At 41.2% G+C, this 14402-nt stretch overlaps 1 protein-coding gene across 19 annotated transcripts in view; it reads right to left on the bottom strand.

Moving 5' to 3' along the window:
- The window catches only part of CLIP1 (CAP-Gly domain containing linker protein 1), a 125531-nt gene that overhangs the window by 46584 nt on the left and 64545 nt on the right, over positions 1-14402 (bottom strand). For 11 of the 19 annotated variants that reach the window (XM_023241361.2, XM_023241360.2, XM_023241364.2 and 8 more), the window contains 6 exons: positions 14157-14260; positions 11596-11656; positions 10289-10321; positions 7123-7227; positions 2422-3366; positions 516-632 (listed from right to left, as the gene is read on the bottom strand). In XM_023241361.2, coding sequence (XP_023097129.2) covers positions 516-632; positions 2422-3366; positions 7123-7227; positions 10289-10321; positions 11596-11656; positions 14157-14260 — 1365 coding nt within the window. The remainder of the gene's footprint in view (positions 1-515; positions 633-2421; positions 3367-7122; positions 7228-10288; positions 10322-11595; positions 11657-14156; positions 14261-14402) is intronic. The other 8 variants (XM_023241367.2, XM_045042011.1, XM_023241376.2 and 5 more) reach the window with 5 other exon arrangements.

Genomic DNA, 14402 nt, shown 5'->3' with positions numbered 1-14402 from the left:
CTTGGGATTAAGGCAAGAGGATATATGTGAAAAGAAATGTAATTTCCTGGGGTGGAATGAACAGAGTTGTAAGAGATGATTCTTTGAATTCGTAGACTTAGCACCCTGCCTTGCTAACAGAGGATGCCAATGGTCTGGGACAGCTCTCTGGAAAGTACGAGAAAGCAGTCAAGACCTCATTATAAATGAAAGTTAACGTGTTGGGTGTGTAACTTGGAAGGTCCCTGTGTTTAGCAAAACTAAGCAGTCAATAATATGCCAAAGCGACCCATTTATCAGAAGCAAAGGCTAGATTTTAAAAAGGAAAAAGTAATACCTACCTTTATTGCGAGTGTCGATTTGATCCCATTCCCTTCAAGGTCATCAGCCAATGACTAATACACTCAATTTCAATCAATACTTTGAAAGAGGAAGGAAACAGGTACAATACTTCCTTACAGAGATTTTTGTTTTTAAAACAGGAACCATTCAAATGGCCAGAAACCCTGAGAGTCAGATTCCCAACAGGTACTTACCAAAATCTGAAGTTCTTTCTCCAAAGCCTCTTTCACTTGACTGACTTCACTCAAGTTTTTCTGAAGGTTATTTAGCGTTAGCTCTTTCCCCTGAAGCTCCCTGGAAATGTTACTAGCCTACCGTACACAGTGACGTGGCACAGGAGTAAACGAACAGAAGGAAACAAAAAAGAATGAATGAGAAAGAAAAAATAAAAGAAACCTAAAAAACATACGAGAAACAAACACAACCAAACAAAACCGAAAGGAATAAAGGCATGGGTAAAAAAATTACTGCTTTTCTTTTTTTTGTGGTTGTTAACTCTAAGAAGCCAATGACTTTTCACACAATCCGTTTCTAGGTAGCACAATCTAATGGCTATTTAAAATAGTCAAAACAAAGTATTTTTCTATACCAAAATTTGGAGTATCAGCATGATCTAAAGCAGAAAGCGCAGGCACTTACTTTCTAAGTGGGTAAGTTAAGCAATTTCATTTTCTGGACTTTAAAATCCATAAAGTAGGAATAACGGATACATGTGACCTATGTTATTTTCTATCTTTGTATATGCTTAAACTATTTCAACACTTAAAAAAAATAAAGAATTTTAAAATCCACTGAACAGTCATCAGAAATTGGTTTTCACTAAATTTGGATGTAAAAAAAGTTGACCAACCCTTAGTTAGCTTCATACTGCTCTACTAATTCATTTTTGTGTTTTGATTGGTATTTTGGATCCAAGTGAGGAGGTTTGAGAAAAACTTCCTGTAATTAGCTTGTTATCTTCAACTAACGTTAGTTACTTAGTGACTTTTCCTTCTGTCTTCACATCTCCCCGTTTAACTTTACAACCCTTTGCTAACAAAGCAGTTTCTCCTGCAAAAAGCTCGTAACATTCCTCATCAGTACCAGTACTCCCGCTAGTGGCCAGAGGGCTGGGAAAGCATCCATCCCTCAAACGGTTCTTAAAAATGAAGGGAATATTTGAAAAGGCTAATTAGAAAGGAATGTAGCTGACAAACGTTCCATATAATTTCCTGCACCTTGACCAAAAGTATACTTGTCAGATCTTTCCTCAAAACGGTAGGGAACAGGGGCACCTGGGCGGCTCGGTTAGGCCTTCAACTATTGGTTTCAGCGGCTCAGGTCATGATCTCATGGTTCGTAGGTTTGAGCCCCACATCGGGCTTTGCACTGACAGTGGGAGGCTACTTGGAATTTTCTGTCCCCTCTCTCTGCCCCTCCCCCACTCATTCTGTCTCCCTTTCAAAATAAATAAACTTCTAAAAATTAAAAAAAAAAAAAAAAAAAGGTGGGGAATAGAACATGATCTCACTGTGGTATAGGAAAAGCTCCAAGGAGAAAGAAGTAGCGATGCCCAGGGCTCCAGGCTCTTAACCTTATTTTGCTGTGAGTATTACTTATCATTGAGTGTTAATTTCCATTAGTCAAACTCAAGCCTGAAGGTCCACAGTCTGTTTTTATATATTACCTTATGGACAAGACAATTACGTAAATGGCAAGGGAGGAGGTAATCTTTTAAATTTCTTTCCTCTCCATTTATTTATCTTAACACCATCACCTTAGGGAATTCTCTGTTTTAAAAAGATGACAGACCAGAACCAAGCTTCAACAGGAAAGCGTACAGCCTGGTCCAGAGACAAAGTCTAAAGTTTCCAGATAACAGGAAACCAAAATAAACTCACATAGTTGAGCCAGTGTTTTCTCTAATCTCCTCAGAAGAAACCACACTCAAGATACTCAGAGGATGCTACACGCAGCTGGGAAATTTGCCGGCACAAAGCAACGTGCTATATAATAGAATCGGGAATTTGGAAGGTGAACGAGCTCCACTCAAAAGTAACACACAATGCAAAGCGGGACGGACAGATGGAAACTTAAAGGATGGAGGACGCCAATACGAACCTTGCCACTTTCAGTATTCTTTTCAATCTCTAAATTTGTAATCTGTTTCTCAGCTGCCTCAAGCTGCTGTCTAAGTTTCTCGATTTCCGATTTACCTTCGGAACTGGCTTTCCGAAGCGCATCAAGATCCGAGAGCTTTTCTTCGGCAGCCTTGAGCTGTGATGTAAAATTACCAATAACCTTGGTTTGTTCACTGCATTTGGCTTGTAGGACCTCTAGCTCCTTTACCTTTATTTCAGCTTCCTGCAATTTGTTGAAGGTGTCCTCCATTTCTACTAGATGCTGGTCTTCTGCTTCGTCCAGTTTCGCCTTGATGGCTTCTAGGCTGCTCTCCTTCTCTTTAATGACCGCCATCAGCTTAGCCCTTAGGGCTTCTATCTCTTTGGCGTGAGCAGACCTTTCAGAGTCTTGTTTACTCTGCAGATTTTCTATTTCGTGCTGGTAATCTAGTCGCATCTTCTCCACCTGTGTTTTTAACTCCGCCAACTCTGCTGTCTCCGTTCCGACCCCTTTGCTGAAGGACACCTTTAGCTCCTCCATCGCCTGCTGGTGCGACGCGATGGCCGTCTCCAGCTTGGACTTCCACAGGACTATCACGTCGGAATTCTCCTTGTTGGCATGATCGAGCTTACTTTTCAGGGACTCGTTCTCCTTGGAAAGCTTCTCTGTGGCAGCCTGAAGAGCCTTCATCTCCTTCTGATGGGTCTCTTCACGGGCTCCAAAATGCTCCTTCAGGGAAGTGATTTCTCTCTGGTGGTCAGCATGGGCAGCTTCTGATTTTTCTTGCAAAGAGCTTATCTCTTGCAAAAGGGAGAGCGACATGTCAACGTCCCCAGTGGGCTTCTGGGACTCCAGTCTCCTCCGCAGCTCAGCCACCTCCTGCGCTTTCAGTGCTAGCTCTTTTTCTAGCTCCATTATACGGGACTTTTCTGACACTGTAGCCACCTAGTAACCGCAGCCCAAAGAGAAACAAAGCATGTCAATAACCCATCACTGGTAATTTCCTTTAACCTTGAAGATCTTTAATAACTCCCCACCTCAGGCAGCGGTGAGCTACAGCGAGCCCTCGTGCTCACCCACCTCTAGCTGCCATCACAGAGGAAGCCCAGTTCTGAGAGCTCCAAAGTAAGTCATCATCTTGGGCAAACTTCCACCATCTTGAGATGCTCAAGCAACTGAAAACTGATATGGAATTTAACTTGCTCCAAGCGATTTCTTTTTCCTCTAGAGAAACTTTAGAGAAGTGCCCATCATCTGACAGGTAAGTTGAGGGAAACAGCAGCTTTCCAATTTCTCATTTTATCTGCCTGCTGGAAGAAAGAATCCTCCTCATTTTACCTGTTTTTTCCCTACTCTGCTTCACCCAGGATGTGTAAATGCTCATCTACCTGATGCAGCTGATTTTAAAGCTCTGTGCTGTCCGGTATAGTAGCACACGGGGCTACTGAGCACTTGAAATGTGACAGGTGCTGGCAGTGTGAAATACACAGATTTTGAAGACTCGGGGGGAAAAAAAAGAACAGAAGACACCTTGTTAATAATTTTTAGACTGATCACATAATGAGATGATATTACTTTGGATATACCAGTTTAAATAAAATATATTACTCATTTTCTTTTTCTTTTTATCTACTAAAAAAGTATGTTCGTGTGGGAAGCACAGAATTTTCAATTACATATATATGGTTAGTATTATACTTCTGTCGGCTATGATTGGTATAAAAACGTGTGAAATTACCTATCAAATGTTTCAATTAATACCACATCAACTTTAGAATAAAAGCTTCACCTGGATAATGAAGAAATAATTCATTAACCTGTTTTTTAGGAAGACAAAACGAGAACTACTACTTACCTGCAATTATACACAAGAATCTTTAGAGATTACACTTTTTAGATTTTATAATTCTATTGGCATTTTAATGTACATATCTTGTTCCCCTAACCCAGTGGTTCTTAGATTTTAGTATGCAAATCAATCTCCTGGGATATATGTCTAAAAGGCATATATATGTATGTCCCAGTACTTTCCCATGTTTTGATTCTATTTGAGCTCTGGGATAGCACCCAAGAATCTGTTTTTAAACAAACTCCCCAGGACTATGAAAAACACTTTCTTAAACTGTGTCCTTTTCCTCTTAGGAAATTAATTCTCTCTGATACCTGTTAGCCAGTCGAGTAACACACAAAATATGTGGGAAATGATACCTTTGGGCATAAAAATGAATTATTGGCCTAACCTGGGAAAAAGAAGGGACCATGAATGATTTAAAAACCAATTTTAAGGATTAAAACTCCTCCAGGTTGAAGGCTCTTCTCCCTCACTGCCTTCTAGTGGGACAGAAAGTCACCGTGGTTTCCTTCACTTTCTCGGCACACCTACAGGCTGTGATATGGAGAGACACTAAGACGTCCACCCAAGACTAGGAAAAGAAGCCAACTGGGTCTCCAAAAAAACTGCATAAGGAAGTCCGTAACTATTCCAAAGCTGATTGTAAGTGTTATGCTTCAGGGTTATAGATGCTCCAGCTTCAAGAGGTTAATTTATTTATATACTTTTTTCTGGGGCAGGGTGCCCGAGAGTTTGTTGCCACAAAATAAGGTACAAAACGTTGATAAACCCCAGTGCTTCAAGGTCAGGAACATAAATTAAATCCAATAGGATAAGAATCTGTAATTAGTCACTATAAAGCAAACTGAGGAAATATCAAGTAAAAAAATAAGTCAAAATAATAGTGTGATTATCTTGTAGCATTTTCACAACACTTCTGTTTTTCATTTTATTTCCCCAAGTCTGCCTCTTCCACCAGGGTCAGGCCATAAAAGTCAGGTATCATTTCTTAGTCTTGCTTCTGTCTCCAGAAGCTTGCTTATAAACTGGCCTTACTGGCTTTTAGGAATTCTAAAGCACTTCCTAAAAGGAAGGCAGGTGATAAGAAATTCAAGAGGCTCACTGGTTGGCTTCACACTTGGCCAAGCAAGAGTGAGGATCAATAGAAGACATGACTTGTTACAGAAAGAAAATAGGTTAAACCTGAGATAATTGGATAAACCATGTCGTAATGGATACCTTCTTATCGACAGCAAAAACAAAAACAAAACAAAAATCCACCCAAGTTGTTTACTAACTTATCTACATGGGAAGAATTCATGGGCTTAAAAAAAAAATATATATATATATATATATATATATATATACATACACATACATACATATGTATATACATGTGCATATACATATATATCCTTCCTTCAACAGCCATTCTCACTAAAGGAGCCCAATGTTATCATCAGTCCCTTGTATTTCCCAGATCAAATCTTTGGCTCTCAGGTAACAAAGAAACAGCACCAAACTACCAGGACTTTCTTCTTACCAAATACACAGGCAGTACCTTTACTCTTGAGGCCAACTGAGAACCTTTTCTTTCTTCTTAACAAACAAAAACTTATGATTTAGAGAAGAAAAATCATTCAATTATCTAGATTTTTAGATCAATGATTTCTCAGCAAAGGAAATTTCCTCAAGTGCTAATAATTCAAAAGAAAAAATCATGCCAAATTTGATCAGAGACAGTGATTTTTGAAATTTTAAAGTTAACAATCTGGACAATTTAGCCATTGACAGTCAAATTCGTGATTTAAAAGGGGTGTGTGTGTGTGTGTGTGTGTGTGTGTGTGTGTGTGTGTGGACACATGTCCTCTTATATGTAAAGGTATTGGATTATTTTTTAAATATTTCAGCACAAAACTGCCTCCATAATAGACTCCATCCTATGGTGGTCAAGAGCACAGACTTTGGGGACCATTGCTCTAGATACAAATCCTGGCTCCACTATTACTGTTAGCTGTGTAACCTTGGGCAAATTATTTAACCTCTCCATCTCTCGGTATCCTCATCTGTAAAATGGTGACAATACTACCACTTCCCCTGGGATTGAGGTGAGACCAAGTAAGTGAATACTGGTGCAGTGTTCAGAATAGTGCCCAGCCCCGAGTAAGCACTATATAAGTGCTTTAATACGTAAATAAATGAAAACATGACTAACGCATTGGCTCGGAGGGCCAAAGACAGTGAGCTGGGGTTGTAAGAAGCCATGCTGGTCCCAGCACACTTTTCCCTCCTGCTTGCTGAGATTTTCACCTACTGGTGACAGAAAGGAGGGAAATACAAGACATACCAGCTATCAAGAAAAAAAGGCCAATGGGATCAAAGTCCTTAACTCTCATTCAAAAGAGCCAGCGTTTCAATTCCCCCAAAAGGTCAGGGAAGAAGGCAGGAAAAGAGAGGGAAAGTAAAACAACAATAGCAAAAAATTATTCAGAAAACCCTGTCACTGGGCATATGAGAACAAGAGGACAATTGACTGCTCGTGGCAAACTGGAGAAACGTATTTCAGGGTAGTAATACAAAAAGCCTCAAATGTGGTTGTGGACGTCCATGCAGTCCATACAGTTGTATTGTTTCTGATCTTGATTTTGGCTGAGTTAACCAAAGGTATGAGTCTTTACCTTTGACGCAGGATTCGACATGAAACACCTGTGTCTAACCATCAGCTTAAGCTCACAAACATCTGAACGGCACCAAGACCAAACTCAGGTGGAACCACTGGGTCAAGGCTTAGGCCAACTGCAAGGCACGTCCCCCGAGGCATCACCATTCACATATATGGATCTGCTTCATTAAACAGTGAAAACCATTACCCTAGTGTCTTCTAACTCCCTCTGCAGTTTGTCAGCTTTGGTCTTTTCAAAGAGCAGGCTCTGTTCAAGCTCCTTAATGCGGGCATGCTCCAGTTTGGTCTGCGTCTGTTAGTAAAAAGGAAGAGGAAGAGAACACAACAGTGCCACCATGACATGCCAGCACAAGAGGAGAGAGAGCGGCATGCAGGCTGAGCCACCAGTACCTTCCGCCAAAGGATGAACAAAAAGGGGAATGGAGAAGGGCAGAGGATGGACTGAGATGGGGAGGCTGGGGGTGAGGATGAACGCTACGGACAAAAGGATGAGGTGGGCAGGGGACACAAGCTAGTCTACTGAGAAAGAAAACAAATGAAAACATATGAGGCAAGATGAAAAGTGTCAGATGCATGCAGCCAAATATAAGTTATATTGATAAGTGAAGTTTATCAGCATAAATTAGAATAGTTAATATTCCTCTAAACTATCGTTTTCCCTCCTCCCCACAACAGCTATTTGACATCAATGTGTATGTAACTGACTCGGTGACTTTGAGAAGTGAATTGACCCTCACAATGATCACTTGTTAATCCCCTAAATATGCAAAACATGTCATAAATCTTATAAGAGTTCGGTAAGTCCCTAGAGCAGATCCTAGCACTCTGGCGTGCAATTTGATGTGAACAAGTGTGGAGAGTTAAACCTAATGAAGGGAATCTAGAAACCAGAGCTGAGAAAATCACACCGGTGGCCTTTGTGGAGATGAGCGAAACGGGACTGACGTTTTTAGCAACATTTCCTAATTCCCTAGTTTCCTTCCAACAGTGGGTTTTCCAAAAATTATTTTGTCACCAGGGAAAAAAGGAGGAGATCATATTTATGAGGGGAAAATTCAGTAATAATTATGCTACATCCCTGAGACTCAGACCGGGAGAGAAGTTTAGAGCTGATAAAGGGCTCATTTTCTTGATCCTAGGATGAAGTAGTTACCAGCTCAGAAGTGAGAAACGGTGGTTCAGCACAAAGGTATTCATTTGAGCTCCATGCAAAAGGAGCTGGTCAGATCCTGATGTGTTTCGAAACTCCATAGACTCCCCATCATCACTTACTTAGACATTACCTGATGGAGAACCCAGAAAGCAATCTCTTTCTAACAGCAGAGTCTTAATCAATTTGAAATAATCTAGGTATCAGTCTGAATGTACCTCTTTCCCCGCTCACCTGTCCACTCAACAGGTTACCAGCGTAATCAACTGATTGATAAAACCTACTGATAGAGCTGCTCTCAGTAGCTTCTAACTACTTATATTAATTGTAGTATTTTGTGGTTCTAACTGGTCAGATCTATGTCTGGACAATTAAAGGCAATGAGAAAATGACAACACACTCTAAATAAAGTAACAGAAAGTAACGCAGAGCTTAAGTAGAAGGTCGGATATTTTACGTTGAAAACATCCTTACTAACTCCAGTGGTTCTCTAGGGATTTCAACACATTCCAAAGGTCACGTTGCTTGTGGACCATGTATAAACCATCATGGAATATTCAAAAGGTGAACAAAAAAAAACCCTTTTTTTAATTTCTCCATCTGCTTCAGCTCTTTACACTCAACAAAAATAATGGAAAAAAAAATTCAAAACCTAACTGTCTGGATAGTCCCCTTGGTCCACATGTGCCTCAGACAGAAGTTGTTCAATTTACCTGCTTTTACAAGAAAAAACAAATCTAATCCAGATCTATGTAATTGGGGTCACAGCCTCAAGAACTGAACAGTAAAACTAACAGTAAAAAGCAAAAGGCAACAGAACCTTTCTTCACCTCTTGACTCCAAGTTCAGTGTCCTCTGGGTGAAAGGTCACTACTACTTCCAGATAAAAAAGCAAGCATCTACTGCAGCGTGACCTCCTTCCCACTCTGAGATCTTCCAGATGACTGCTGTACCTCCTTGCTGGCCAGTATGCACACAAACCAGCTGGACTCTCTACAGCTGTGTGTGAGCAATCAGCAGCAGGGGAACGAGAGATCCACGTCCGTGCCACGGTGTGCGGTAAAAACGTTACACTGGACAGGACAGCCCTCCTTTTAAAAGTATTCCTTTCTCCCAGGAAGACAGAGCATCCCAAGAGGAAAGTCCTGGGACGGGGACTGAGAGGGAAAGCAAAGGCTCTGCGAGAAGCACACAAGAAAGGCAGGAGGGAGGTCCCATGCAGACTGACACCGGATGCAGCGGGAGCCTGTTTTGGGAGGACAGAAGAGACCCAGATCACTGAAGTAGCTTCACAAAAAGGAAACCTTCAGAACGCAGGCTTTTTTACAAGCTCGGTCTTGAATTGTCTATTTCACCTGCCAGGTGGTGGTAGGAAGAAAAAGCTTCGGTTTGATTTTATTCCCTTATGGTGGTAAAACAAAGCCAAAAGCGTTTAGGTTCTTTCAGCTGGCCTCCCAGCTGGCAGATGCACAGCTCACAGGGTGCTTTCGAGGCCTGTGTTGGGTGTTTGATTTTAATCAGAGGGAGGAAGAAAAAAAACACCTTCAAGCCCGGTAGCACAGCTACTAGAAAAACCTCATTTCAATAATAATAAATTTAAAGCACATAGCATCTTCACTGAAGAATGCTCCTCTCTAGTGTCACCAATTAGGGAAAATACTGCAGCAAGAAGCAGACGCTTCAATTTCTTGTCACCTGCACTGACAGGCATTGGCCGACAGTGGGAGCTCACAAAAAGGCAATCCGTTCTGGCGCTGAGAATGCCCTTCTGCTCTCATTGGAATAAAATCAGACCACTGGGGCAAACTTTCCGAAGAAATTTCTGTAATCCCTCCAGCTAATATGTTTTAGGTTTCTGTTAGCTATCATCTTTTGGAATAATTCTATTAAAATTAGAAGACGTTATGAATTAAGAGAAGGCCAAGCACCCAGATAAAATCCTTTTTTTTTTTTTTTTTGGCAAAATTTATCAACAAACACTTGCTTATGCATTAAATACGTAGATTTATAGAGCTTAGTCATTACATACAATTTCTTCTGGATACAAACGTAATTGCTGTGAAAGCCACATGCACAGAAATATTAAGGTCAATGTTTCAGGTCAGATTACGCAGTTAGTATTTGAGTATATCAATAAGCATTTTAATCTGTCATCAATCTGTGTTAACAAGGGAAATCTCCACACAGTTAAGTGCCCTCTTACATTCTCAGGATCTTCAGAAATCTGGCTCTTTTGCTATCAGTAAAAAAATAAAAAAATTAAGCAACAACAAAAGGAGAGACTCCACTGAAGTTTCCATACGTGTTAGGGTTTCAATATAACTGATTAATTTCAAGTGAGTTTATCAGACAGACTATACTAACTCAGTGCTGATGGAAAGGTTTTAACTTGCACCTCCCCAACAAACCCTGGGCTGTGTTCCCCATGAATAAGATGATGATATGAGACTTTGGGGTGTTTTTAAATGGATGGAAACAACACGAAAGTCAACTAAAGGAATGTGACTATATATGAAATGAGTAAAGAAGGTGACTATTGAGTTATTAATAATCCATTAAATTCTGGGCCTACAACTCAGAAAATGTTTTCCTTGCTCTCTGTTGTCAACTGTAAAGACAACTGCCAAAGAAATCAGTTCCTATTTGGAAGGGCCCCTGAAACGTAAGCATGGTGTGGCCATCAACAGACTCTTAACTTGTAATGTATATTCTTAACAAAATGTAACGTATACCCTTAATAAAAATGTATATTCTGAGAACTGCACAGGCAAGTGCAATTTTTACTAAAATATTAATTCAATACCAGAAATCTGCAGAATTTGAACAATTTAATAATTTGTATCTGTCATATATCTAGCAGTGGTTTTTAAAGAGCATCAAAATCATTTAGTTCTGGCATCTAATTAAAAAAAACTGATATGAATAATTGTTAAAAGACGAGAAACTTGATGCTAAAGGAAATCTGTGAATTAAAATATGCCATGGAAGTCAAAGAGGCTGAAATACAATTTGATCTTGTTTTATCCTCTTGTAATTACTTCACAAAAACAACTAAAACATGCATTTATTCCTTTTACAGGGTTATGAAAAATTTATTCTGCCCAGTTGAAAAGCAAAGCTGAGATAAAGCAAAAAACTTTGTTTTGCTCTGTTATGATGAGGTTAAACATGCTTTTTAAAATGCCATTTCTGACCGTGAGAGGAATATCTAGAATCTCACTTGGACACACTGCCAGATTTATGACTTGATAAACTCCAATTCAAGATTTTGGATTCTGAGGCACGAGGAAAGAGTAGTCAAAATCGGACTGGGCCACTGGAGTTGGGACAGCACCATCACAGGACAAGGACGGGTGCTGGCACCTGAGCCGTAAGCTAGGCCCATAGCCCAGCCGGCCAGAGCCCCGGGCTCCTTCCCTTCCCTCTGCCGCCTGTTCCGGCAGGATCATCCCATCCGTGCTTGTCAATACTGGTACCCACAAGGGCTGTAGAGAGCTGGAGGGGTTTTACCTCAAGGTCGCCTTTTGTGATGGATTCTTCCTCAACACGGAACTGAAGGTCCTCAACCTTCCTGTGGAACAAAATCAAAACAAAGCACTTCAGGTAACCAAGGGATATATTTGCCTTACCAAAACAAGAATCTATAATCAATACCCTGGAGAACGTAACAGATGATAGTGGAAGAAAAGAAAATACATTTTTAGGCGCCTAGTTTATAAATCTAACAGCTCTTTGCTATTTAGGAAACTTCAAATGAGTTAAGAGTTGAGAAAAACCCACTGGTTTTCTTCTGTCGCAACCACCAGAATGAACCTAATCAAGACAAGATCAGCCTAAAGGGAAAAGGTCGGATTACCACAGGAATCGGTTTGAGATTCCAAGTCTGTAATTTCTACTTTACAGTAACAGAACACAGGGAAAAGTGGCATAGAAAACAAATCTCTCTTGGGGCTCCTGGGTTGTTAAGCACCTGACTTTGGCTTAGGTCATGATCTCACAGTCCGTGAGCCCTGCTTTGGGTGAGCATGAGCCCCAGCCCTCACTTTGGGCGAGCACCAGCCCCACTTCGGGTGAACGCGAGCTCCACTTTGGCTAAAACACGAGTCCCAAGCGAACCCCACTTCTCTCTCTCTCCCTAACCCTGCGGGATTCTATCTGCCCCTCGCTCACTTGCACCCTCTCTCTCTTTCAGAAAAAAAAAGAAAACAAATCTCTCTTTGTACCACCCTACATCTGATATTTTATGGTGAGGTTAGCAGGCTACCCACACAGAAAGCCCCAGGACAATACTGGGAGCTAAGACTGGGAGAATGAGATTATCAACAATTTGAGTCACATCCCCCCTCACCCCCCCCCCCCATTTTAAAATCTCTAATTTGGGTGTGGGTCTCAACCAATGCTATCACCAAGTCAATAGGATACCCTGAAGATTGACAAAATCCAGGTAATATCCATATTACAAATCTTCACAAAAGTGAGTGTAAGGAAGAAAAGGGGACAAAATTCATAACCTATGTGCAAAAACCAAAACTGTCAAACTCACTAGCCTTTCTGGCAAAATTAAGAATAAAAAAATCAGGGCGCCTAGGTGGCTCAGTCAGTTAAGCATCTGACCCTTCATTTTGGCTCAGGTCACGATTTCATGGTTTGTGAGTTCAAGCCCCATGTCGGGTTCTGCGCTAACAGTACAGAGCCTGCTTAGGATGCCCTCTCTCTCTCTCTCTCTCTCTCTCTCTGCTCTGCCCCTGCTCACATATGCACTCTCCTTCTCAAATAAACATTAAAAAAAATTTTTTTAAATAAAAATTCTACTCTTAAATCAGAAATATAATCGTAAATAATTTATACCCCTCAAGCTCACTGGAAGTGTGGGAGGACATTTGTCCTGCCCAGCAGTCAGCAGATCAAGAGCTGGTTTAAGAACCAAAGCAAATGGTACTGTTGCCTTGGTATTCAGAAGGGCCTAGAAAGGCCTATTACTATATCTCATTTATTCGTAGCCATTTTTAGGACGTGAAGAAAATTTCCTACATATAGCACTTCTCCTTCTAGTAAGAAGATAATTTCCTTGATAAGAGACTCTATTATACCTCCACTGTATCCCGTACCTCAGTGGTGCCTCTCACGGTCCTAAACATACAGACCAGATGGCGACTGAATTAAGTTGCTACCATCAGAAATGACAAGATGGCAGCATTAAATGCAAGACAGGACAAACGTCCTGTTGTCCAGAAATGTTCCAATGGTTTCCATGCGGACACCTTGTTCAGAGACTGTGTTAGTTCACAGCCTCAAGAAGCCTCTAAGAACCAAACTTGCTCTGTCTCACACCATTTAGCACCTGATTCCATCCTGACCTGGATAATCCTCTAATTGCTTCACATGAAAGTTATGTTTTCCTAACAAGGTACTGAGTTTCTCAAGGACAGGGCCCTTGTATCACTTACCAGACAGAAGAGTTTTATTTAGATACACAGGTGTTTCATAAATACTTGGTCACTTTGGGGACTCCTGGGTGGCTCAGTCGGTCATTGAGAGTCTGACTTCAGCTCAGGTTATGATCTTGTTCGTGGGTTCAACACCCGCATTGCGCTCACTGTTGTCAGTGTGGAGCCCACTTCAGATCCTCTATCCCCACCTCTCTCTACCCCTCCCCACTCATGCTCGCTCGCACGCTCGCTCTCTCTCTCAAAAATAAACAAACATTTAAAATACATACGTACTAGGTAACATGGACCCAAAATGTCTTCTCACCAAAAACGGTTCCAGGTGGAAGCAGGGTTTGAATCGACTTCACGACACTAAGGCCAACCTCAAGAGGATGTTTGGCACACAGCAGGTGCTCAATAAGCAGCTGTTAAATTTAGCAGGCCATGTCTAGATAATTCCAAACTTCTCAAAAAAAAGTCAAATCAAAGCAAACCCTCCCGGCACAAGATGAAGAGTTGAATTTCTACCGGACACACAGTCACTCCTTTGGTTCTACAGCTTGACACCTTAATAAGAATGTTTTCCTAAGGTCATTTAGAAGGAAAAGGCCACACTTGCACTAAGGAACAGTTTGAGGTCACCTTTTCTCCTCTTCAAGTTGGTTGAGAAGCTCCACCTTCTCCCTGTCAGCAGCCTCCACCATCGTTCGCAGCTGGTCCATCTTGGCCTCCAATTCCAGGACATGCTGAGAAAGACAAGGGTGTCAGTGAGTGGCCTCCCTCGGACCCAGACACAGGCCCAGGGATGCCTCCAAAGAGCTACAGCTAAGTGGTACCGTTGTGGGCGGGTAGGACTCTAAAACCTTTCCACAGTGAAATGCTTTCTAT

Source organism: Felis catus, chromosome D3 (assembly GCF_018350175.1).
Source record: "Felis catus isolate Fca126 chromosome D3, F.catus_Fca126_mat1.0, whole genome shotgun sequence".
Lineage (NCBI taxonomy): Eukaryota > Metazoa > Chordata > Mammalia > Carnivora > Felidae > Felis > Felis catus.
Note: the sequence above shows the minus strand (reverse complement) of the source record. Positions and strands in the feature narration are given on the sequence as shown.